The 27,978-nt window shown below is 34.8% G+C and overlaps 1 protein-coding gene across 3 annotated transcripts in view; it reads left to right on the top strand.

The window, feature by feature from the left end:
- Window positions 1–27,978, top strand: part of Uba1 (ubiquitin-like activating enzyme 1) — a 381,832-nt gene that overhangs the window by 74,786 nt on the left and 279,068 nt on the right. For all 3 annotated transcript variants that reach the window (XM_090390820.1, XM_090390822.1, XM_090390821.1), the window contains exon 3: window positions 20,022–20,190. In XM_090390820.1, the coding sequence (XP_090246946.1) occupies window positions 20,022–20,190 (169 nt within the window). The remainder of the gene's footprint in view (window positions 1–20,021; window positions 20,191–27,978) is intronic.

The following is a 27,978-nucleotide window of genomic DNA, read 5'->3' as shown; positions in this document are numbered from 1 at the left end:
AGTTTAGTTTTTATAGACAAATTCTTGTTTTTCCAAATATTTCTAAGTTGGTTGAAAGTTGAATAAGCCAGCTGTTTCCTTCTGTTTATATCTTCAGTTGTTCCTCCTTGTATTGATAATATTGAACCAAGGTATATAAACTGTTCTACTTGTTTATGTGGTGTTTCTTCTATTGTTATTTGTTTATTTTGCTTTGAATTTATTTTCATCGTTTTATTTTTATTATGTTTTATTTTATTTTATTTTATTATTACATTGTTTTATTTTTATTTATCCTAAGACCAACTTTTTGGCTGTTTCTACAAATGTTGTTTTTTGTTCTATATGTTGGTGCTTCTGTGAAAGTAAGCATATATCATCTGCAAAATCTAGATCGTGGAGTTGGTTTTGAAATAACCATTGTAATTCTGTATTTCTATGAGATACTTTTCCCAGTCTAGGACAATAAAAATATAATAGGGAAGAGTATACAACCTTGCTTTACTCCTGTCTTTGTTTTAAATTGTTCTGAGAGGGTATTTCCATGTATTATTTAATTTCAAAATCTTCATACATTTTTTAATTATTATTATTTTTTTCTGGGAGTCCATGATGTCTAAGTAATTTCCATAAGAAAGATCTGTTTATATTGTCAAAAGCTTGTTCAAAATCGATAAAATTTAAATATAAGCTTGCCTAACATTCCAAAAATTGTTCTAGGATAATTCATAAAGTGGCAATATGGTCGGTGCATGATCTATTGGCTCTAAATCACTGTTCTGGTCTTAGTTGTTTTTCTATTTCTATTTTGATTCTTTCTAGTATTATCCTTGCTAGTATTTTTACTTATAATGCTCGGCAGTGTTATACCTCTTCCAATTTTTGCATTCAGATACTGTTTTTTTGGGGTAATTTAACCAGTATTCCATTCCTTAGGCCACTCTTCTTTCTTTCATATCTCATTTAGTGAGGGATATATTTCTGCTATAAGTTTTGGATTTGCTTTTAGTATATCGCCTGGTATGTTGTCTGCTCCCAGTGCTTTACCTGTTTTGATCTGAGTTATTGCTTTTGTAATTTCTGTTATTTTGTTCCAATGTATATCTAATGATGCATTTTGTTTATTTAATTCTAGACTCTGGTCACCATAAGTCATTTCCTGATATTTCTCCAAGAAGAATTCCACCCATCTATTTACCTGTTCTTTTCATTTAATAATACACTCATGAGCAGTTGAATTAGAGATACCTGCCATGTTGGTGAAATAGTGAAGCAGGTCGCCCTGCTGAATGGAATAGTGGCGTGTGATGGGGATGTCGTCAGACCTTGTACTGACTGTATGAGTAATAGTAGAGCACAGAATGGGGAAGACTCGAGATCTCAGCGAATTCGATCGTGGCCAGATAGTCAAATCCAGACGTATGGGGCGTTCTATCTCCGAAGTTGTGCAGGCACTGGGCTTTTCATGGTCCACTGTGTCAAGGGTGTACCGTGAGTACATGGAATTGGGTAAAACCACAGCTGCCAGGGAAAACTGCCGTGGTGTACAATGTGTTGATGACAGGGGATGCCGTCAGCTAGCTCGGATGATAACAGCATATAGACGAGCCACAGTGCCTCAGATCACTCGCCAATTCAATGCTAGACAACAATGACGTGTGAGCAGCCACACCACCCAGAACCATCTCCTCGCTATGGGGTACAGAAGTCACCGCCCAACGAGGGTACCTCTGCTCACCGCACATTACAAGGCACAACGATTAGCATGGGCGCAGGAACACTGCCATTGGACCCTCGATGCATGGAAAAAGGTCGCCTGGACTGATGAGTCGAGGTACACGTTTGTACATGCCGATGGCAGGGTATGAGTTGCCAAGCACATGAAGCGATGGATCCTTCGTGTCAGCAAGGTACAGTTCAGGCCGGTGGTAGTATCCTCTTATGGAGACTGTTTACGTGGGATGAAATGGGTCCCACTGGTACATCTACCATCATTCCTCACCGGCAAATGATACAGGGACCTGCTGTCAGATCATGTGCACCCATTTCTGTCCCTACAGCACACTGCAGGAGACCTGTACCTACAGCAAGACGATGCACCGGCCCACCGCTCCCGAATTGTGGGTAGATGAACACTCCATTGACACAAGGATGCTTGGCTGGCCCCCAAGGTCCCCTGACCTCAGTCCTATTGAACATATCTGGAAGCACACCCTGGACCCTGCTCCGACCAATCTCCATGCATTGTGGAAGGCTGTGCAGCGGTCATGAATCAGTTTGGCTCCCCAACGCTTCTGACGCCTTGTGGAGTCCATGCCAACCCGCATCACCATCATCAAGGCAAAAGGGGTGCTACCTGCTGCTAAGCAGGTATCTCTAATTCAACTGCTCATGCATGTAGTTTTCCTTCTTTATTGTATATAGGAACTATCCATTTGTTTCTTTTTCCACTTAATTTCCTTGTAATATACAACTTTCTAGTATCATTTATATATGCAGCATCTTCTGCCTCTTGTGCTAGATTCTCTGTATTTTCTTTTATTTCTTGCACTTCTTTTTATTTTTTTTGTTAATTGCTCTATCTTTCTGCTTGTTCTTGTTCAACATTTTTGCCAATCTGTAACAGTTTCTCTTTTATTCACACTCTCTCTCCTCTATTTTTAATTTAGTGTTTTCTGATATCCAATCTTTGTATTAGTTCGAAATCCAATATCTTTTCTGATGTGCTTGTTAGTATGTCTTTAATCTTAGTCCATTTTCTCTCTGTTATCTCCTTTTTTTTTTTCCAAGTTTATCCCATTTATCCTGTAGAGTTGTTTATAAATTTATTTCTAATCTTTGTTTTTGAGTTTTTCAATTCTAAACCTCTTCGTATTGTGCACTGTTTGTTTATTTTTAAATATTTTTACTTTTATAGTAGCTGTTAGGAGAAAGTGATCTGAATATGCCTCAGCTCCTCTTTTAACTCTGACATCCAGGAGTGATTTCCTTTTCCTCCAATTCCTTGTTAAGTACATGGTCTATTTGGTTCTTTGTCTTTCTATATGGTGCTATCCATGTCCACTTATGTATTTTTTTATGTTGGAAGAGACTCCCTCCTATTACAAGCTGATTGAACATGGATAGCACCAGATAGAAAGACAAAGAACCAAATAGACCATGTACTTATAACTAGGAATTGGAGGAAATCACTCCTGGATGTCAGAGTTAAAACAGAAGAAATAAATAAGTCTATAAGTAACTCTTCATTTTCATTTATTTCTCCTTCTACATACTTTCCCATAACAGTTTCTTTATTAGTATTATCATTTCCAACCTTAGCATTAAAGTCTCCAATTATAAGTTGCATATCTTTTTTGTTTCTATAATTCTCTGTAGCATGTTATAAAAATTATCCTTTTCTTCCTGGATCACATCATTTATTGGTGCATATATAGCAGTTATTGTGATGTTCTGCTTGCAGGCTTTAAATCTAGCGTTTCGTATTCTTTCAGATATTGGGTTCCACTCCATTAGTGCACCATGAACTTTCTTTGTCATCATTAATGCAACTCCCTTTGAGTGGTCCTTCGTATTTGGTTCCCAGAGTAGATTAAGTAGTGACCAGAATTTAATTTGATTTTTCCAGTTCCTATCCATCTCGTTTCGCTTAATCTCATTATTTCTAATCTGTATTTTCTAGAATTCTCGAGACTTGGTATGTTTCCCAGTTTCAAACATGGTTCTAACATCCCAGTCTAAGCTTGCCTTTCGATAAGGTGTCTGTCACTTTCTTCCTCACCTCTACTTCTCCAGAAGGGCTTTCACAGAGGTGTGTCATGCTTGTGGCAGTTAGTGTTCTATTTTCTTTGTCCGGTATCACATTTTGGAAGGTTTCAGTTTGCATAGCAAAATTTTTTTTTCTGAGACTGGGTTGCTAGCCCTGCACTCAACCCTCCTCATTTATCTGGGCTTGGGACAGGCATGGCTGGGTTGAAATCCAAAGGTACTTATCATTATTGTTAGCATTATCAGGTACTTGCTGTTGTTATTATTCAAATACAAATAAGTTTATCGCCAACATCTTTTTTGAATTTGGGAAAAAAAAAAAAATCATTTCTCTAATGTCATTAACTGAATTCTCTTACATAAGATTAATGTACATGGCAACTCATTTGACACTTTGGCATACAATTAATTTTTTTAAATAAAAGAATTAAAATGCAATAGAAGACTGCCAAAAATACTATCGAGATAAAATATGTGTAAAAGAGGAATTGGAAGACTAAGAAAGCAATGGCACAAGACCAGAACAGGCTGCTTGTCCTGAACGTCATGATATGAAGAACAGGTGAAACACAAGGTAAATGTTCACTGTACAGATCATACCTGTTATGTCATACTACTTTTTTGTAGTGGTTATATAATATCAGATCTGGTGAAAAGATCTACTCTGTAGATAAGGAACAAACGCTTTCTTCCAAGATCAAACAGGCCAGTGATGGCAGGAAGAATTCTGTTTTGGATGTTGCTGTGCAGTGTTGAATATTATGGAAAAAACATAAGCCGGCCTAGTTGGCCAAGTGGTTAGTGTATCTGCTTTCCAGCCAAAATGCTGTGGGTTCGAATCCTGTCATGGGTATGGATGTTTGTGATTGTCTGTGGAAATACTAGTGGTAGTAGAAAATAGAGGTTGAGTGGTGGAGATGAAGAGTCGTAGAATAGGTGTCCTCCCTCGATGAGTCTCGGACTCCCTGGTGGTGTCTCATAATAGGAATAATAATTATTATTCCTTTGGAATTAAACTATATTTACAAAACTGAAAATAATTAAAATCTTTTATCTCCAGTATTTATGACACATAATAAATATCTTTCATATTTCTATCATTATTTATAAGATTAAAAAGTGAAAATTCTTGAATTGATCTCAGCTACTGAAAATTATCCTTACAAGAAATGAAGATTCTACTGTAGAATGTAGCTTCCATGAAGAAAGCTAGAAGCATTCAGTGGAGCAATTTTATTTGACAAAGCAGTTATTTTGCAAGACCAAAATAGCATTCATTTGGCATTATTTTATAATGGAGGAAAAATGTGATTCAAGTAATCACTTTTCAACACAGCTTTTTAAAAAAACAACTAAAAAAAGCTATAGATTTATAATTGACAAGATATTATGAGGCCCATGTAGCTCAGCGGAAGTGATGCTTGCATCCTCTGCCCTTGGCTGCACGAAGATAGACTTATAAGTTTGAGTCTAGTCACTGACTGGAGGAACTTTTTCTAAGCCTTTCTTACACCAGTTCCCGAGTTAGTCTATCTCTGGCATGGGCAAGCGAGTTTTTTATCCCGTAAACTCGACTGTAGAACCCACATTATTTCAGACTTGAATCACATTTTTAGGTAACAAGAGATGACAGCACGTGTTTGCTCATCTCTTCATTGGTGGCTACCTATAATTAGTGATAGACATGAGTTTATGGGTTTTTCATCCCTTAAACTCAAGAAAAGTGACAGTAGAATTTGCGTTATTTCAGACAGTAATATATCCTGTTAGGGTTAGGTCCCAAGAGATGGCAGCACTTGTTTGTCAGTGTCTTCGTCGGTGGCTACCTCATCATCAAATTCCTGCCATGTACTCTCGAGGTGTACAGGATATGATAGTACTACAGGAAAAAAAATTACATCATTACCAACTTCCTATCAACAATTTTCCTCCAAATCAGACTGTTACTTATCAAGACTCCAACATATTATTAGATCTTATATTTCTATTGTCTAAGGCACTTTGTACTGTATCAATCCACCTATATCTTGGTCTTCCTCTGGGTCGTTTTCCTGCCAACCTGGCAGAGAACACTTGTTTTGCTAATCTTTCTTCGCCCATTCTGTTTAAGTGACCATACCACCTGAGATTAGCTACGCTAACGCATTCCTGGATGCTGACAACGTCAAGTTCTTTCCTAATATCCTCGTTTTTAATATGATATTGCCATTGATGCCATCTGTTCATGCCTCTAATCTTTATCAGGACTCTCATATCTGCGGTCTCTAGTCTTTGGTCAAGTGTTTTACTTCTGACCCAGCTCTGATCCATAAGTTAAAACCGGTTTGAACACCGTCTGTATACAGCTAATTTAGTGTTCTGACTTATTTCTTTCTTATTCCATATGAATTTATTCAATTGACTTCCCACCATACCAGCTTTGCTGATTCTGTTATCTATTTCTATATTTAATTTACCATCTTCAGTAAAAATCGTGCCTAAGTAGCAGAAATGTTTTACATGTTCCACAGGTTCTCCATTCACAACAGTAGACATTTTCAATGATTCTGCCTATTTTCACTGTCTTTGTCTTTTTATTGCTGACCTTCATACCATATCTATTACAATCTATTAGTCAGAGAAACTTGCAGACTTGTAGCGGATTTATTTAGAAGTATAACATTATCCACATAAAGCAAAGAGCTGACATTAACATCTCCAATTTTGATATCATGTTTAATACCACTTTTTTTTCATAATGTGATCCATATAAATAATGATTAACAGTGAGGATAATGTACATCCTTGTCTCACACCAGATTTAACATTAAACCATCTTCATGTCCTTCTTTCAATTCTAACTGCTGACTTACAACTCAAATAAAAACTAAGTATTGTTTGATATAATGCCCCATTGACACCATATAACTGTAGCGTATTGAATAGCTTCTCTCTTGGCACCTTGTCATATGCCTTTACCAAATCGACAAAACTTAAATACAGATCTTTGTTATATTCTCATGCTTTCTCGACTATTTGTCGTAAAGTGGAGATCTGATCCTGACAGCCTCTATTTGGCCTGAATCCAGCTTGTTCTTCACCAAGATTTTCTTCCACAAATCTTCTCAACCGTTTCTCAAGTATACTTGCATAGATCTTGCCAGGAACACTCAGTAGGGAAATATCTCTGTAATTCTCACATTCAGTTTTATTTCCCTTTTTATATATGGGCACTATGAGAGCTTTACTCCAATCATTGGGAATTAGCCGCTCTGTCCAGGCTTTCTGAACTATGCAGTGGAGCCACTGTAAAACTTTTATACCACCATACTTCAGCATTTCTGGTCGAATACCATCTACTCCTGCTGCCGTTCCACATTTCAATCCTTTGATGGCTTTTTCTACTTCAAGTGTGGATATGTATTCCTGACTGCATGCCTGGTCAGTGTTTTTTTTTTACCACTGTGCTGTCATCACTGCTTGTTTCATTTAGCAGTTTTTCAAAGTAATTACTCTATACTTCAAGGATATCTTTTTCTCTTGTTTTCATGTCTCCTTTATCATCTCTAACTTCTTTTACAGCACTCTTTCCTTCATTTTTAATCTTCTTCAAGAACCTCCAGAATATTTCGCCACCTTCTTGATATTTATTTTCTATATTCTTGCCAAAGTCCTCCTATGACTTTTGCTTAGCTAGTTTTACACAGTGTTTAGCATTCTTGCATTTGTCTCTGTATTCTCTAAGAGCACAAGCTGACTTATTTGCCAGGAACTTTTGATATGATTTCTTTTTTTACTTCACTGCCTCTCTAACTTCCTGTGTCCACCATGGAATTCTGATTTTTCTATCCTTGTAGACAACTTCACCACATGCTTCTCTCTAGATGAATCAATCAGGGCTTTTTTCAAGGCTTGCCACTGAATCTCTAAGGTTTGGTTGCTGTTCTCAAACTCTTTCATGTTTTCTTCACTATCTTTGTGTATTTACTTTAGTCTACAGTTCACATCTGAGAGCTGCTCAACTTTTATTCGCTTTAAAACTTTCTTACATGTTATTCTTTTCAGTATATCAGTTTTATCCTGCTCAAGACTAAATAGTGATCACTTCCAATTTCAAATCCTCTCTACACTCTGGTGTCCTGCACCAATGAGAAAACATCACTATCAACAATAACATAGTCATTGAGACTTTTCTTATTCCTTGCCTCTTCTCTCCATGTGAATTTGTGCAACATTTTTATGTTGGAACATGGTGTTAGTAATAACCAGTCCATGTCCTGAGCAGATATCCAACAGATATTTGCCATTATTATTAGCTTTGCTGTTTTCTCCAAATTTTCCTAAAATATTTTTGTATGTCTCATAATCATTTCCTACTCTTCTATTTAGATCTCCAACAAGGACTAACTTTTCCTTCTTCATTGTATCAGTTGCTTTTTCTAAAGCCTGAAAAAATTCCTCCACTTCTACCTTAGTAGAACCTTCTGTGGGACCATAGGCACAAATAAGTCTCATTGTCCAGTTCCCCATTCTCATATTTGTCCACATTATTCTACTTGAGACTGCCTGCCATTCAAGAAGATTGGCCTTGTATTTTGTGTTGAATACTATGGCTACTCCTTCTTTTCCTTGATTGTCATTGCCTGAATATAACATTTTGTATTTATTGCTCAGAAAGATCTCACCAGTTTTTATCTTTTTTGTTTCAGTCACTCCTATTATGTCGATCTGGTACTTATCTAATTCCTCAGCTAGCTCCGTTTCTTTGCCATTCAGGCTTCTTAAGTTGATAGTACCGATATCTTTAACTCTGGTGATGTTGAGTTGGGGTGCGTTTTCAGATTTGTTCCAGTATCTGACTTTTCGCTGTTCGCCCTGGTTCCCTGGCGAAAACAACGGGGGGCCTTGTTTAACTGGGTGACGCCCCAGCCGGCATGACATTTTGTCATGTTGTACCATCATTTTTTTTTTTTTTTTTTTTGTTTAACCAGTTAGAATACAATTTGGTCGGCTAAATCCCAAATTGCCAGCCCATCCTCGTTCGTTTCTAATCCAAGTAGATACCCAACAGGGTGCACCACGAGAAGGCGAGGATTGGACATTAGGTCGGAAGCCCTGGTCGGTTCTCTGCATTCCCTGAAAGGCTATGTAGAGGTCTCCTCTCAGTTATACAACTTTGATGCTTAAGCACCCCTGCTACCTATAATTAGTAATAGACATGAGCCAGCTATCTCTGATTGGCTATCGGTGGAGTTTGATCTCCCCTACTCAATCTCCAAAAGCTGGATAGGGTTTAAAGGCCTCACCTGCTTCTTATAAGGGACTAAAAGGTGTTAACTTATTATTCTTAGTATTATTATAAGATATTATAAATTGTATTCTTGTTTTAATTTTTACCTGAGTATAAGCCAACAAAGTTTGTGCCACGTGTCTTCACAACTAGTCTACTTGTATATTGAGGTTGACTTTGCATTAGTTCCCTTAGTTTCTTTCATAATGCAAAGCACATCCTCCTGTGGGATGTGTATATTGCCATGCATTATGGGAAGGATCACTGCTTACTTAGACCAGGTTTGACCTTTGAAGTGTCAAAGGTCAAACCTGGTCTAAGTGTCCTTGGGGGAAGCCAAACCAAGGAAGATAGGATTTGCATTAAGTCATTTATTCCTATGTAATGGATAGTGATCGTTCTTCCTAATGCATAGCAATACATACATGAGAAGTGTGCTTTAAATTGTGGGATATCAAGGCAGTTCATGTGATGTCAGCAGTTACCGTATATAAGTAAACTAGTCATGAAGATTTTTCAAACCCAACTTTGGTTCCTTACACTTCTGTAAGGATTAAAACAATAATATAATTTCTTGCCAAGTGTAATGAACTTTATAACCAAATAAGCATATTTTATTAAAGCTAGACAGATATACCTAAAGATTTATAAAAGGCCTTCCTTGCCAAGTAAATCTTTTATTGATAATTATGACACCAACATGTTGAAAAAATTGCAAATTGTAGATAACATTTGCTGCATTGCATATTACCAGAGATCTGTCAATTTCCTGATATGTTAATTGATTAGCTCTGTGTAAATTTGTCATCTGTTATGAGGAAAGTGAAAGTCAAGGTTATTGCATCAAATATTTTGTACTAGTATCTGAAGAATGATCTTTACTATACCTGCAAATCAGTCTCATTTCAGCTGCGATATGGTATCATGAGAAATTCCTGCTGCATGTTTGAGATAATGACATAATAAAATAATTTAAAAACAACTTAAATTCTCATTAGCAAAAATGGATATTTGAGATAATTATAAATATTACAGAAGGAACTACCTGCAGGGAATGATTTCATAATAGCTCATGAATCAGAACATAAATGGAAACATTAATTCATGTAGAAAGAACACACAAACCAAGAAAAGTTTATGGTATTGTTGATAGCAGTGTTTTTAGATTTGGTCCAAGATGATCATATTGGGCAGTGGTGCTCAACCTTTTTTGCTATGCAAGCTGCTTTTTTATACTAAGTTATTTGGCAATCTACTCTCTTATATAGATCATGTTCCCCCAACTTGATATCTGATTACGCACAACCATGCAGTTAAATGCACTTGCTCACTTCAGAGGACCCACTCTCCCAGCCCTAAAAACTTTATTTGTGTATTTAAAAATTTATTTTTCATTTTTAATTACTTCAATACAACAAATAAAACAAATATATTGGAATAAAATATTTATTTCTCTATTTTGGAAAACCAAAGTTAGAAAAAATAACAGATCGATTACAAACTCACAAGTTACAGGAAATGCTGGTTGATTAAAAAAAAAAAAAAAAAAAAAATGTGAAATTTGGCATTGTTTGAACCTTGCAATATTTTCAGTCAGGTTGATATGAAGAAGTGGCCAATCGCAGACAATCATCCAAATGATCATTTGTAATTTGGTTTCTTAATTTATTTTTTATGACGTTCATATTTGAAAAAGCGGATTCTGACGAGTATGTCGATCCGAAACACGACAGAATTTTTCGCACAATATCAGTTAATATCGGAAATTTTTCATACTGTATTTCTGTATACTTCCAAATGACTTTATTGTTTATTGATTTTAAATGTAAACTATTCTGAATGTTTATTATCTCAAGTTCTACTTCAGCTTGGTTTATATCAAACAGCTCACTAATTTTATTTGAAATTTCTGTGATGTTCAAGTTTTCTTGAAATGGATTATTGATAAAAGATGCATTCATTTCAGTTTAATGATTAAAATCTGTTATTCTTGAATTCAACTAATTCTATTTCACAAATAAATTCTTTTAAATCGCAGCGAAGCATTTCTTGATTTTGTTCAAAAAATTTTAATAAATATGGTGGATGTCTAAATTTGCAGTCATTTATATTTTTCTTTAATAAAAGTAAGTATTGTTGGAAACTTTATTCAACTTAACATGTCAATTAAATTTTTATCTCTACCTTGTAACTCTAAATTTAAATTGCTTAATTTCATACAGAAATCTACTAAAAATGATTAAGTGTAACAACCATCTTTTATCACCCAATTGGGGATAAATATCTCCTTTTCCATGAAGAAAAATTGTTTTGGATCACAAAAGATGTTTTGGATATTACATATTAAATTACTGCCTATAATTTAAAGAACTGCCGTTGCAGGGCTTTTCCTTGAACAGAATTTACAATTTTAAATGTAATATCCAAAACATCTTTTGTGTTTAATCTTTTTACTACACAGTACTTGTCGGTGGCTAATACAGTGGTACGTTAAAATGTCTGGATATTTGTCATCGTTTTTACATAATGAAATGAAGCTTGATTTATTACCTATCATTGCAGGAGAACTATCAGTAATAATAGACACAAGTTTAAAAAGCAGAAGTTTGTGTTGTTTCACAAATTCATCAAATGCCGAAAAATTATCTTCTCCCCTAGTCCTTCCCAATAACGGTACAATTTTCAAAAGTAGTTCTTTACTTGAATAATCTTGAAATACCATGCGAATAAATACCATTAACTGAGCAGTATCGGTGAAGTCGTTTGATTCATCAAATTGTAATGAAAACGCAACACACTGGTGAATGTCTGACATTAACTGAGTATTCAGATCAGCACTTAAAATTTCAACTCTTCTCATAACCGTTGTTCTGGAAAGTTGTAAATCTTTTAATATTCGAAATTATTTAATTTTTATCTTTAAAATCAGAAAATAAAGATTCTACTGCTGCAAGAAACGATTCTTTTAACTCTCCATCAGTAAAATGCTTTTTTGCTTTTGCTAATAAATGACACACTTTCAAAGATGCAAGAGTGGCTGATATTGGTTTATTTATTACTTTCAAAATCAAATTTTGCTGTCCAGAAAGTCCTGCCTTTAAATTTATAATTTTTAATTCACGTATTTGGAATTTTTGGGAAAATCTTCATCATATTTTGCATGTAGCGATCGAAAATGTCTCTCAAAATTATCTTGTTTTGTAATTGCTACAGATGAATTACAAATCAAACAACAACGCTTTCCATTTATCATTGTAAAGAAATAATCCATTCCTTGTGAAAATGATACGTCTTTGATTTCTTTGATACACTCATGATTATCCTCAAATTAAAAAAAAAACAAAACTTAAATATTTTATTAAAATAAAAAATGTTTATAACTTATCAGTTAACGAACAAATTAATGGTAAGTCCAACGATAAATTTAGAGCAACTGAAATTGTAACAGTGGGAAGTGTGTGATGTAGTTACGAGTAAACACTATTATAAACGAAATGCATACGATGTGCTTTGCTTATAATGGTATTCACTTGGCTCGCTGTTTGACTTCCACTGATACAAATTAAATAATTTCCCCGAACTTGATTTGACAATTTTAACAAAAAATAAACAATAGCAATACACTTAAAGAGAATTAAAAAATAATACAAAATAATGGTAAATACGTGGGCTGTTCAATAAGTAATAAGACTAATTTTACTGTGGCGAAACCACTCATCACAATATTAATTTCTGTGGAATAAAGAAATGTTGCTGTATGTATTAACAAAAGAGGTTGATAGATGGCGTATACGGGCTGATGTGCCAGAGTGTCGTGACTAAACGCAAGTGCTCATCGGTGCGCCTACAAGGTGCAACCAGTCTTCGAAATGGAAGCGTCCTTGGAACAGCGTTATGCAATTAAATTTTGTGTGCATTTGCAAAAATCAGCATTGGACACTTTTAACATGATACGCGAAGCTTTCCACAATGAAGCAATTTCGAGGGCAAGTGTTTTTCGCTGGCATAAAACTTTTAAGGAAGGAAGGAAGGCAAAATGTGGAAGATCTTGAACGTGAGGGAAGACCTTCAACGTCCATCACAGAGACAATGATCAACACAGAAGCGATTATCATCAAGCATGTCAAAAGGAAGCTTCCATTGCTTAAGAATGGCTTCTTATTGCACCACGATAATGCAAGGCCACATATTGCTGGTTGTTTAGTGGACGTTTTGCAGAAGAACAACAGATATTCTACCACACCCTCCATACAGTCCTGATCTTGCACCGTGCGATTTCTGGCTGTTTCCTCAGTTCAAGAAACCACTAAGAGGCCGCCATTTCGAAAGCAACAAAGCATGTGTAAAAGCTGCAGAGGCAGTTTTGAAAGAACTCTCAAAAAACGGACTTTCACATGCGTTCAAGAAGTGGACGCAACGTTGGGACAAATGCGTCGCATCTCACAGTAGTTACTTCGAAGAAGACCATGTAAATGATGACGATTAAAGATAATCTGTTTTCTGTATAAATATAGTCTTATTACTTATTGAACAGCCTACGTAAAATATTATGTTTTCGGTTTTAATTAAATTTATAAGTAAGGAGGAATAAACAAGAGATCGACCAAAAATCACTCTGCATTCGGCCTGTCGATCACGATCGATGGGTTGAACACCACTGGTATAGGGGATTTGAAATAGTAAGGGACTATCAGTTGCTTTCTGTTTTATATCCCTCATTTTTATCCTGCTCATTGCTAGCATTACAAGCAGGATACAAAAAGAAAAGTTAAAAATGGTAAAGAAAACAGTAAATGCTGAAGAAAACAATATTCTAGATTGATGTTTGGGAGAAATATGTCAGTAGAAAGTTTTGTAGTGGCTACACTAGATAATCTGCGAGGCTTGGTCTTGATGTCGAATTCCAGATGACTCTGATCATAAGAAAATTTATAAGAAAAGTAATGTGTGAATTCTAGAGAACTCTATTCTGAGTGTTCCTTGATTCATGCAAGCAGATGTGAGAAGTCTGAGAAGAATTGTTTAATGGAAAATTGAAAAACAAACTTAATTTATGCTAAATCAAGGTTGCCAGTACATGATTTTTGTTGTATGGCAAATGATAAATTATGGGAATAATATAATAACAATCTCTTTGGAGTTTTATCACAGAAAAATTTATGTAATGTACCAAAAGAAACAATATTTCAGATTGCTAAATCTGAATGATATAAGTAGAACTCTGTACAATGGCAATACCCAGCTTCTTCCTTAGTGGCAGATCAACAGTTGAATTAAAGCATACACAGGAAGATGATTTGCTGTTAAATCGTTTAAGGTAGGATTTGAATTTATTTTGAAGCAACTAAGGCTAGCTGTGAAGCCAGTATTTTATGTCTGCTAATCAAGTATATCTCCTGATTCTGGTGAAATGAACAGAGTAGAATGTTTCCTGGAAGAAAAATTTGACCACTGCTGTGTGTATAAATAGGTTTACTTGTTGGTGGTGATTTTTAAGTTCATGATATAAAGAACACCAGAAGAAACAATTTATTGAATTGCTAATATTTTGCTTTTTTAAAAAAAAATTTTTTTTTGTTAACCTTTATGATCAGAGGACAAATTGCAACTATAGTGACACTTAAAACAACTAGAATGTTATGGAAAAAGTTAATATTGTAACTGAAAAGGAACTAATGTCTTAACAAGGTGGGCTCTCGGGGCCAGATAACAGCACAGTTAATTTGGAGAAACTCATTCTGATGTGGTCCTAGAATGACTGTCTCAGATCTTCGAAAAATTAGAGCTATGCTTTGAGGTTAGGGGGAGCACTTCATGGCTGAAGATTTCTGATTCTGAAAATATTTTCTGATCTGTCTCACAGTTGTTTTCTTCCATTTAATTGTGTTTGAAAGAATACCCGGCATATGGTTGTCAGTCCTGACTTAGTGTTGAAATAATTGCACATCACCTTCTACTGTTCTAGAAGGTGAATCAACAGATCTTCCCATCTGTTGAACACTGAGCTATAGGCACATGGAACTTGATAATGCAAGCACAACTGAGAAAATGCTAAGAAAAATTGTGCTGGTTCTCAAACATTTTTGAGAATAAACTGGGTTCAGAGCAAATATAGGTATGTAAGATCAGATTGACTATTGTGAAAAATAGTTGAGAAACTGAAAATATAGGATCTGTATTTAAGTTCTGTAGATCTGGAACAAGCATGTGACAAAGAAAAGCTGTTCAGAATGCTCTGTTTATATGAAACATCATATAGAGCAGCAGCAATAACTTGCATTTAAACTTGTAATTGAAGTACAGGAAGATGGTTTCATGTCAAATTAGATGCATGAAAGTGGTACACTTTGTCTCCACTCTTATATAAATCGCATGAAGGAAAGTGGCATTAAATCTGATATTAGAATCAGAGATATCAAATTTAGCTCTTTATTTTATGCAGATTAAACAAATGCAATGCAAGTCTTAAGATTCAACTAATTTGAATAACAGCAAGAACAAATTTAGCATGAGAATTAGCAATAATCATAATAAAAAAACACACCAAAACAATGAAAACAGTCAGAAACATGGAAGACTTCAATTTTATTCTTGGTGGAGAACCTATAAAACAAGTTAAATATTTCATCTATATGACAAATTGAACATGGGAATAGATAGAATAATCAAAGCTGGTATAGTGGAAAAGCAGTTGAATAAATTTATTTTGAATTTATTCAATAAATTTATTAGCCAAGAAATTAGCAAAAAAACTAAACTAGGAGTATGTAAGACATTGTTCAAACAAGTTTTAACCCGTGAATCTGAATTGGGTTAGAAATAACAGTGGAACAAAGACTGGAGACCACTCTATCAATGCAGAACATTATCAGTCATCTTTTGCTAACTTTAAACATTATCTGTAGTTTTTCTGACAGTAGTGATATTTCTTCTTGATGGAAGTTTTTTTTCACTTGGCTATGCTACCAATTATATATTTTTTTTAATCCTTTATCCAAGTGTAAGCAAACAAAGTTTATCCTGAAAATACTTCAGGTCACAAACTTTGTTTGCTTACACTTAGATAAAGGATTAAACCAAATATATAATTGGATATTTCTTCTTGTTTGACAAACTATGCGGTTAATGTAATCAGAATTTCATGTATAGTACTATGCTATCAGTGATCCTAACAGGCACTTTAGCACCCACGACCTTTCCAAGTATTCTTGGATTCTGCAACTATAAACGCAAGGATCAGGTGGTTAGCCCTATGCCTCCTGGTGTGTCCTATGTCTGTAGATGCGTATGTTGACAGGGCTGGTTTGCCTATTCTGGCCGACAAAAAACCATAGTTTCCGGGTGAAAAAAAACTCGCTTTCGTATAAGACTGGCTAACTCGCCTTTCATCAAAAGAGGCCAGGTAAGGTTCCTAACGTCACTGACGGAAATTGAACCCAGGTCTTTCTGACCAAAGGGCTTCATACCAACTGAGCTACTGAGGCTCATATAGTAGTACTAAATACTTTAAATTCTAAACTCCATGCAATCCTCTGCTATCCAGAATAAAATCTAGTTTTACTGTAAGTAAAGGTATGCCTGATTAACTATGATCTTTATACAGAATCACTTTTTGTCAAGCCTTTCCTATCACAAGCACATATCTATATCTGCTTCAGTCTCCAAAAAAACTGAACACCCTCTTTTGCTGGTGGTACTATTTGCAAAAACTTCCTAAAGTTTTTGTAGTACAACTGGGTAGATTTTACTTTATGCTTTTTCACTATTTATTCCCATACTATGTAGAGAAAGGGCATAAGTATCTACCAAATGTCCATAATTCCCACATTTTATTCAAATTAAGATAAATATGCACGTCAGTTGAACTGAAAACACAGTATAGCTCACAATCTTGGTTTAATTCCCTCCCACATTCTTCATTTTTTGAGAATACAAGTCACTTTTATTATTATTATTTCCCAAGACCTCATGGAGGTCTTGGGAAATAGGTCTTTATCATATCTCCCCTCTTCCTTCTCTCCACCAAACTCTGCAAATTACATCTTCTCAATCTTTCCTCATACTCAACATTCCAGAGGTCAGAAATTATCTTAGTCAGTCGCCTTTGGACCCTTTCCAACATCTCTTCATCCTTCTGAAAACCCACATACCTTTTATGTGGTACTGATGTATTATAGTCTTTAAGATAGCATGAAAAAAAACTCAGTGTGTTTTTGAGACTTTGATAAAAGAAAATCTTCATATAAAATGACTGATAGTGCAGATGGCTTTTATTTATTTTTTTTTTTGAGAATCAGACTATTAAAAGATACACAGCTATAGCATGTTGGTACTATTGATGGAGTAATAGTCATATTATCTAGTAATCCTACTCTAGAAACCAAATGCACTTTTTTTTTTCAAGATAGTCAGGACTCCAGCAAAATGATTTCTCATTGGGCAGTGGAACCATGTCACCCAAATATTGGCAAACATCATGCCACACTGATCAAACTATCAGATTGTAGTTCAGAAAGCAAAAGTCATTCACTTATCTAAATACTCCAGTTGTGTAGCTATGTCTGTTTTGAATTTTTTTTAAAAAAGCAGTTTTTAAAATTTAAATGGCATGGAATCAAAGGTCAAAATTCTTGCTAATGATAGACATCTTTTTTAAAGATTTCGATCAGAAACTGCACATAAATATCAAATACAATTAATTAGTGCTACTGCAGTTAATTTTTTTTTTTCTGTTAGTGTGTGTGTGGGGGGGGGGGTTGAAGAAATTCAAACATCAGTTGCTCCATAACCATTCATGATTTATCTATAACCTCAAAAAATGTTTATTTTTAAGGCTTATTTTACAATGCTAGTGCACATAACTATTACTTTGTGTATCTCTCCATCAATACTCAAGGAATTTTGGGAACCTGGCTGGATAGATTTTACTTGGATTTCATATCTGAAATCTTTACATCAGCTTGCCAAGCATAGTCCTGTTATGGCTGGATGGAATTGCATAAAATTTCATTTAGGATACATACACTCAACATGTCCATGTGTTCAGTTTTGGTTTCCATCAGTGCCTTTTTATTGGCCAAAAAATGGCAACTAATATGAATCCTTCCTACATATTATTAATAGAATTTGATGTTGATTGGAACTCTTAAGAATTGTCAATCTTGATTTTATTCAGACTATATGTTGTAATTTTAGGCAAAACAAGAGAAATAAGCACTAAACAGGTTAACATGTTATAAACATGCATAAATTTTCATACTTCCTTTTTTTTTTTTTTTACAAAAATGTCACCATCAATAAATTTGCTTAGCAGAAATGTGATGCTTATTGTGAAAATAAATGTTGTTGAACTCAGACTATAGTATGGTAGTCATCAGTCAATACAGTGTGGTTTTTTTTTTATATTAAACAGTTGAGGCATGAAGTTTAATATCAGCATGGTGTAAAGTAGTGCTTGGGAAGCTTTTATTGACAATATTTTGAATTATTTTTTCCCCTCCTCCAATTGGATCATTTTACTAGCAACAATTCTGCCTATAGTGCATAATGCAAAAAACAGGCTTTCTGTCTCATTTTCAGTATTAAAAGATGTCAGTATACCGTATTGCATTTACAAAATGCATCTTTTTAGAATTTTGATTATTTCCTTGTTTTTTAAACTGGGGTATTTTGATCTATTAAAAAACTACCTATAATTTTTTAAACTAGCTTTTTAGGTCAGTATTTGATCTTCACCTAACATGTTGACTTTGTGGCCTGCCATTGCCAAGTCAACATGTTAGGTGAAAATCAGAATATGTACAGATGGATGATTCTTCAGAAATCACCCATCTGTACATATTGCTGAAACATATCAACTGTTTTATTGCTTCATATTCTTGTAATTTTAATCTCAGTGGACATTTCAATTTTGATATGTAAACAAATCATGGTCATTAGAGTGGATAACAAGATGACAACTAATTCTGTCTATAATGTTTTGTCTTGCAATTCTATGTATTATCTGGCTAGTTTGTTTGTTATGCGGGGAGAAAAAACTGGGCCACTTTCAGTTGAAAGTCTATTATTGTCTAACTTAACCTACATTTTTTTTTTGTGGGGAGGGGGGGGGGATCATACCTCAAGAACATTATAGTTCTGTATGCACACCTTATTTCAGGACTAATTTCAGTGACATATAATTATCTTAAAATCACTCAACTTCACTTCTAGTGATGATGCAAGCAGGTTTTTTTTCCTCCTTTCTATAAAGAGTTCTGATGAATAATATAATTTTCTGTATCATTAAAATTTAACTGTTGCAAAAATCTTTAACATAAGAGCATCCTACTCTCAGTGATTTTAACTATATCCAATTTTTAAAAAAAATCTTTTGAATTAAAAATATTTTAGGAAAAAAAACTCCATTTTTTCTTCTGTTCTTTCTATTCGATTTTGTGTATTATTTAAATTGATATCATGCTTAAAAGGTATTTTCTCTAAAATAGCTTTTAAGACTGGTGTGCTGCCACATGTGTACTACTCTGCATTAAATTTGGTTTATTATACTACATGGATATGTGGTAACTGTGCAGCCCCTTTGGAAATGGTGGTAGCTCCTATAGTGCTACCGAAAAGAAAGAAAGATTAGGTGCAATTCTCATTGGAACTTTTTTCTAGTTCTTTCTGTGCTATTTCGCTAGTTAGGCAATTTTTAGTGTGGATAAGTAGAATTTTTTTCCTCCAATACTTGACTTTTAACTCCAGATCTCAAAAATCAACCCTAGAAAATTGACTGTTGTCATAGACAGTAATACTATGAGATATCTATCATTAGTTGTCATCCTTTTTAACACAAAACTATTTTAACTTAAAACTAAGCATGATATTAATTATATTAGGTGCTTCGATAGTAAAAAGAGACAGAAGCATCTAATATCATTATTCACTTAGCAGTTGGTGAACTAATTTTCCTAATCTTGAAATAATGATAGAGACAGATTGTATTTCTTTGGTTTTTATTCAGGTATGTTCTTGGGTATGATGCAATGCGACAAATGGCCACCTCCACAGTCTTGATTTCTGGAATGCGTGGTCTTGGTGTGGAAATCGCCAAAAATGTTATACTTAGTGGGGTCAAATCTGTTACTGTTCATGATTCTGGGATCTGTGAAATGGTAGACCTATCTTCTCAGGTGAGCTTTGTAATATTGTCTAAAATTTAATTCTAAATTTATTTAATTTAACTATAAAATATTAGCATCGGTATTAACATTAAATGTTACCGTATATTATCGCATATAATGCGAAAAATTTATGGTAAAAAATACTACTTAAAGTTAGGGGTTCGCATTATATGCGGATCCTAAAAAATATAACATCTTATTAGACTTGCACACACAATATACAGGGTGTTCGGGATAAATTTGACAGTTTCGTAAGGAAAAAGAAAATCTTCTTTGTATCTATTAAATTTAATGAATTGACAAAAAAACATTACAGGCAGAGTTAATTACAATACTATCAACAAGATTTACTCAAAATAACCACCATTAGCATCGATCACAGCTTCAATTCTGCTTCGGAACCTCGAACAAGCTGATGCTACAATCTCCCTGGGAAGGGCTGCAAAAACTGTTTTAATTTTATCCATTAACTGGGCTTTTGTATTACTGGAAGTGCGATTGGTGTCTTTTTCAACTGCGCCCCATACAAAATAATCCATGGGGTTAAGGTCTGGGGAGTTTGGAGGCCAAACATTTGGACTAGTGAAGTCGTAGAAATTTTCAGACAACCATTTTTGACTTTTCCCAGAGGTGTGGCAAGGAGCCGAATCCTGCTGCCATACATACGGCCTACCATTGGCTACCCTTGTTATCCAGGGCTTGACTACAGTTAGCAACTCCACGAACAAAGCCCGAATTCCAATGCCAGGGTTCTTCAACACCTGTTCCTGCAGATTTGCGAGGAATTCTGCTGTACGAACGCAATCAGATCGTCTGCTAGGGATCTTTCTTCTTGCTACATCCTCGTAGTCACCATTGCAAGTCTCTAGTTCATGCCTGATTGTTTTTACTGTATTCAGGGAGCATTGGGCAGCAGTCGTAATATCCTTATTTTGATGGCGGGCACGAATCATCATGATACAAGTTATTCTCTTCCATGATTCAGGTGGGTTCCAGCTATCCATCCTTTCTGACATCTTGTATATGAATGAAGAAGGGTCCAAACTTTTAAATGAAGAGAAGTGTGTGTTAATACATGTAACTTACGGAAAAATATAATTAATTATAAATATGTCAAATTTATCCCGAACACCCTGTATACTACCGCCCATGCAACCAAATCTACTTGACCCACTCGCATTCGGCGACTGAGCGCGCATCGTATCTGTGCATGCGCTCTCCGTCGCCGAACGATAGAGCACAGTGAGATAGAGTACGGTTAGATATATCGGTTTAACCACAGTTTATTTTAAATATTATTCGTTAAACAAACCTAGCCTGAAAATGAGCCAACAGAAACGTAAACGTTCATGTTTTGAAGCAGGATTTAAATTGCATGTCGTGCAGTTTGTAGAAGAACATAATGTTGCTATGAGAGAGAATTTGGTGGCAGAGAGTAATATTAGACTTTGGCGTAAGCAAAAAGACAGTCTTGAAAAAATCCCCAAAACGAAACGTGCTCGTCGTGGAGATGTAGCATCCTTTCCAGAACTCGAAGAAGAGCTAAATGAATAGATTTTGACGCACGACAAGATAGCATTATAATAACAAGAAATGCAATTCGTTTTAGAGCTCTACAACTCAAGAATGGTAAATTCAAGGAAACACCAGGTATTTCATCTTTTCTTGCTTTGCCTGGGTGGTGCAACAGATTTATGGGACACAAAGCATTAACATTACGACACCGAACAAAAATTGCGCAGAAGTTACCAAAGCAGCTTGAAGAAAAAGTGCATTCCTTCCATAAATTTATCATAAAATTACAGAAGTGTCACGGATATATAAACTTTCCTAAATTGGCAATATGGATGAGATGCCAGTGTACTTTAATATGCTTGGGTATCGAACAGTAAACTCAGTTGGTGAAAAGGGTGTCTTCATAAAACCAACAGGACATGAAAAAAAGGATTTTACCGTTGTTCTAGTATGCATGGCAGACAGAACCAAATTAAAGCCGACAGTGATATTTAAAAGGAAGAAAATTCCGGAGCATATGAAATTTCCACCAGGTGTAATTGTTCATGCCAATCAGAAAGGTTGGATGGATGAAGAAGGTGTACAATTGTGGCTGGATCAAGTATGGAACATACATCCAGGTAGCTTGTTACGTCAACAAAGCATGCTAGTCTGGGATATGTTCCGGGCGCATTTAACAGAGAGGAAGCAAAGAGAAAGCATGTGAGCTACGTACAGACCTAGCAATCATAGCAGCCGCTTGAATAAGCTATTTAAAGATCACTTATATGAAAAATGGAGAGAATGGATGTCATCTGGTTTGGTGAAGATGACAAAAGGGTGGAAATTTTCAGAAGCCTGAGATCACCCTAGTCACTAGCTGGGTTAAAGAAGCATGGGATTCGATACCATCTGAAACGATTCAAAGCTCATTTCTTAAATGTGGAATAAGTAATTCAATGGATGGATCCGAAGATCACGTCATATACAAAAGCGAGGATGACGCACAACAAATTGGAGAGCATGAAGACGATGACGACGACTGCTACACTGATGATGCAATCCCTACAGATGAATTTATAAATGAAATGTTTGATGACTCAAAAGATGAAGAAGAATTTAAAGGATTTTGACATTTTGTTTTAAAATAAATATTTCTTTCGTTAATTCATATTGTATTTTGACATTTTGTTTTAAAATAAATATTTCTTTTGTTAATTCGTCTTGTATTATATATAATGCTATGGAAGAAGGTTAACAGATCGCATTATATGTGAACATGGCATTTTAGGCTAGTTTTCAAACAAAATTTATAGTTTGCATTATAGACGATAATATACGGTAGTTTTTTTTTTTAGGTAGAGAGCTCAACTATGCCCCCCCCTCCCCCATTGCTATACAACCTTTCTCAAGCAGAGCATATCAGCTCTGCTCACGAAAGGTGGAATACTTAATATATTGCTTCTGTAGTTGGGCCAAGGATTAGAGATTGATTGTTCTGGGATATTTGTGATGATTTTTTTTTCCCCCACCATTTCAGGTTTTATAGTAAGTGTGGTGTAAAAGAAATTTGTTTTGACAACCCTGATATATCTCTAAAGGTTTAATGAGTTTTTAATGCCACATTTTGCACATTCAGTCATTGAGTACCACCACCATGTGTTTAAGTGCATTTGTGTGTTCTTATACTTTCTTTCACTGCATTCTATCAGCATCTTAGCATGATTCCTCAGATTAATTATTCACCAAATCTGACATTCCAGGACCTGGTTGTATTCTAAGAAAATTATCTTGTCTTTCAAAGCAGTGCTGCTAAACATATATCAGTTTTCATGTTATAACTTGGCCTTTTTATAATCATTTAATGGTCAGGAGTAAATTATTGCACAGAATGCATTTTTTGGATGGGTAACTTGAAATAAGAAAGAGAAGGCAGGTGGGTTTAGATGCACCATTTTCTCATACCATAATATACTGTATGTATACTTGCTATGGTTTTCCTGGTTCATTTTTGTAGCTAATAGGCTTAGCTAACTGCTAAGCCTATTAGCTACAAAAATGAGAATCAATTTCAGGGGGCCTAGATTTCTAGAATTCACAGATCTCAAGTAGAATTCAGAAGTATTTTAATTAAAAATAAATAAGTATTACTTACATAATATTTTTTATTGATAGAATTTTTTGTTCCATGTGTTCTAAGTATCTTTAATATTTGAAATATGGAAAATAGCTCATGCATTAATGTTTGTCATTTGCCATTAAAAAATTATTATTAGTCATGCTTGACTATTCTGTTCTACTTGCTCATTTGTTAATACACATATATATAAAAATGTGCATATTGTTTAAGTTAAGCTCTTAATATAGAAGTTTAATTTATATATTATTTTTTTATCCTAATAATTTTTGTGGAAGATATTTAATGGTCTGCAGTGATTTTATCATCTTTTGCATCAACTCATCTGTTGATGCAAAAGATGAGTAGCAACATTCATTGTAAAGGCAAAAGACATGAAACCTACAAAAAATTACCCAATTTCTTGTTCATGAATGCCTTTGACAAGCATTGCATATTGTTATATCCTGGCTCTCACCAGGAATGATCTTTCAGAATAAGTGACGGCAGGATTTTTCAGTAGGTGGTTTGAGAAACATACAAGAATATTATCATTAGGTTCTTGTCCCATGTCTCTAGTGGTTGTTCTGTAGAACTGTTTCATATTCTATCCTGAAAAAGAGTTGCCCCACAAAATGAAGTCTATCTAAAATTATGAACAGTTCACACAATCAGATTTGAACCTGCTAGAATGAAGAATCTTTGTTTGTCACAGTTATTGATGTGACTAAGGTATTTCTTGTGCAAACTGGGAAATCGGGCTCTGGCAAGCCTAATAACGACTGCCATAATATTTGTTCATGGAAACAGGTCACATTGTTAGATGATTTGGCCCAATTAGAGTAGCTATGTGCTCTTTGAATCCTGAGCTACTTAAAGTTCTTTCAGTTGAAAATATAATTTTCAACTGATAGCAAAAAAAATCATTCTCATCCTTCAATCTTATTGAAGGCTGGAGATGATTTTTCTTTTGTACCACAAAAAGATGTGTATGAACAGCCCAATAACAGATCTAATCTTGTCTGAGGGTGGGGGAGGGGTATTGAAGAGAAAGCTTTGTTCTATGAAAAATGGTAGTCTTTTAAAATTTAATTTTTTTTATTTTTATTTGCAAAATGGAGTGTTATCATGTTTATAAAATCCTTTTAGTGTCTTTTAAGTTGACAAGTTGTGCAACTGAATAGACAAGATAAATTGTTTTAAGGCATCACGTGGACTAGATATTTATAGATACATGTAGGGAAAAAATATATATAGAATTTTATTCAAAAACTTAATATGTTTTATCTAATATATCATGTGCATCATTAAAGAGAAAGACTGGCAACTGTATTCAAAACAGCAATAAGATTGAATCGTATGCTTGCTAGCTAGTCATTGCAACTGATTTGACAGGATCACATTATTAAAGTTCAGTGGAATGTAAAAGTTTGTGTAGATTTTACACACACACACACACACACACACACACACACACACACACACACACACACACACACACACACACACACACACACACATATACTGGGGGGGGGTATGCCCCCTCCCCCCAAGTTCCAGGCTGGTAAGCTGGCAAAACATAAAAACGTTTCAAATTAGGGCTTATCTTTTTACTTATATAATATTATGAACAGTTAATAGTGATCACTTGATGGAGGTCAGAGCATTAAGGTTGGTTTGGATTATTTCATAGCATTTCACATTTTTCAAGAAAAAGATCAGATTTGAACCTGTTAGAATGACGAATTTTTGTCAGGTCCCAAACAATATAACAAATCAATATAATTTATATTTTAATTCTGATCAAAACACAGTGGCCAGTCTGTCGAGAGTAGCAAAAATGACATGAGTGAGGTATTTGATAGACCACCTAGTAAAGAGAGAGACAGTAACATATCCTTTTGTAGATGTTAATAAAGAAGACAGTTTCTGATCTGGTTTGAAGTAAGTTTAGATTGAATTTGCAAATAATCGGTGCTATTTGTTCAGGAGTTCCTTTGATGTAGGGTATTGAAATTCTTTTCACATTTGATTGTAGTCTGGTTGATGGATGATAATTATCAATTTTCTGAACAGTAGTAGTTTTGTTGTATTCATCAGACATCAGATTGCTGTTAATTTTATTTAAATCATCTAACCAAAGGGAATCAGAAAAGTGGATTCTATGAACTCTAAGTACATGAGTTTTGATTATAGTTATCTTCTACGATGAATAATAGTGTGAGAAAGAGTGAATATATAATTGAACGACACGGGAGTACAATTGAACTAATTCTAACTCAGTGAGACCAAACTGCAAAGATATTAACAACACATACAGGTTGAGGGAAAAATAGCATGAAAGAGATGATTTTTTTTTTTTAGATGCTCCATAAAATCATCTGAAGCTGGTGAGATAGAACTGTCCATCGCTGTTCCTTTTTTTTTTTAATTATATTATTTTTCAACTTGTTCCACCTTGTAAAATAGCCTACGCTGTTAGTGAATTTAAATAAGCTAACGGCTTTCTTAAAATCGGATTGCAAAAATTAAACTTTCTTGTAAAGGGTTGTTGATAAATAGGGAGACTACATCAAACAAAATTGTAATTTCGTTATCAGATATCTTCTTTTTTAAATCAAGGTTAGTTTTTAATATAAGAACTAGTGTGGCTAGCAGGATTCTGAAGATGATGAGAAAGACATTTTGCAAGGAGGCAAGTGATTGTGAATTACTATTAAATTTTTATTTAATCATCTGCACAAAATTTTATAATTGTTCCTTTAAACTCTAATAGTCTTATCCTGTCAGCTCAGCTCGGCTACAACCAACACATTATCTACATGAATCATTCTTATAATTCATGTTTTGATTATAATTACCGTATATTATCGTGTATAATGCAAACTAGAAATTTTGTTTGGAAACTTGCCCTAAAATGCCATGTCCACGTATAATGCAATCTGTTAATCTTGTTCCATAACATTGTAAATAATACAATACGAATTAACAAAAGAAATGAAATATTTATTTTAAAACAAAATGTCAAAATCCTTTAAAATCTTCTTCATCTTTTTAGTCATCATCAGTGTAGCAGTTGTCGTCATTGTCTTCATGCTCTCCATTTTGTTGTGCATCATCCTCGCTTTTGTATATGATCTTCGCATCCATCCATTAAATTACTTATTCCACATTTAAGAAATGAGCGTTGAATCATTTCAGATGATATCGAATCCAATGCTTCTTTAACCCAGCTGGTGACTAGGGTGATCTCAGGCTTCTGAAAATTTCCACCCTTTTGTCATCTTCACCAAACCAGATGACATCCATTCTCTCCATTTTTCACGTAAGTGATCTTTAAACGGCTTATTCAAGCTGGCATCAAGCAGCTGCAAAACAGAAGTTAGACCACCCGGTATGACTGCTAGGTCTGTACGTAGCTCATGTGCTTTCTCTTTGCTTGCCTCTGTTAAATGCGCCCGGAACATATCCCAGGCTGGCATGCTTTGTTGACGTAACAAGCTACCTGGACATATGTTCCATACTTGATCCAGTCACAATTGTACACCTTCTTCATCCATTCAACCTTTCTGATTGGTGCGAACAATTACACCTGGTGAAAATTTCATATGCTTCGGAATTTTCTTCCTTTTAAATATCACTGTCGGCTTTAATTTGGTTCCGTCTGCCATGCATGCTAGAACAACGGTAAAATCCTTTTTTTCATGTCCTGTTGTTTTTATGAAGACACCCTTTTCACCAACTGAGTTTACTGTTCGATTCCCAGGCATATCAAAGTACATGAATGTCTCATCCATATTGCCAATTTAGGAAAGTTTATATATCCGTGACACTTCTGTAATTTTATGATAAATTTATGGAAGGAATGCACTTTTTCTTCAAGCTGCTTTGGTAACTTCTGCGCAATTTTTGTTCGGTGTCGTAATGTTAATGCTTTGTGTCCCATAAATCTGTTGCACCACCCAGGCGAAGCAAGAAAAGATGAAATACCTGGTGTTTCCTTGAATTTACCAATCTTGAGTTGTAGAGCTCTAAAACGAATTGCATTTCTTGTTATTATAATGCTATCTTGTCGTGCGTCAAAATCTATTCATTTAGCTCTTCGAGTTCTGGAAAGGATGCTACATCTCCATGATGGGCACGTTTCGTTTTGGGGATTTTTTCAAGACTGTCTTTTTGCTTACGCC

The sequence above is a fragment of the Typopeltis vanoorti genome, chromosome 3 (assembly GCF_054136105.1).
Source record: "Typopeltis vanoorti isolate ZY-2024b chromosome 3, IOZ_Tvanoo_1.0, whole genome shotgun sequence".
Lineage (NCBI taxonomy): Eukaryota > Metazoa > Arthropoda > Arachnida > Uropygi > Thelyphonidae > Typopeltis > Typopeltis vanoorti.
The sequence above is the reverse complement of the archived record's forward strand: the minus strand, read 5'-3'. Positions and strand labels throughout refer to the sequence as shown.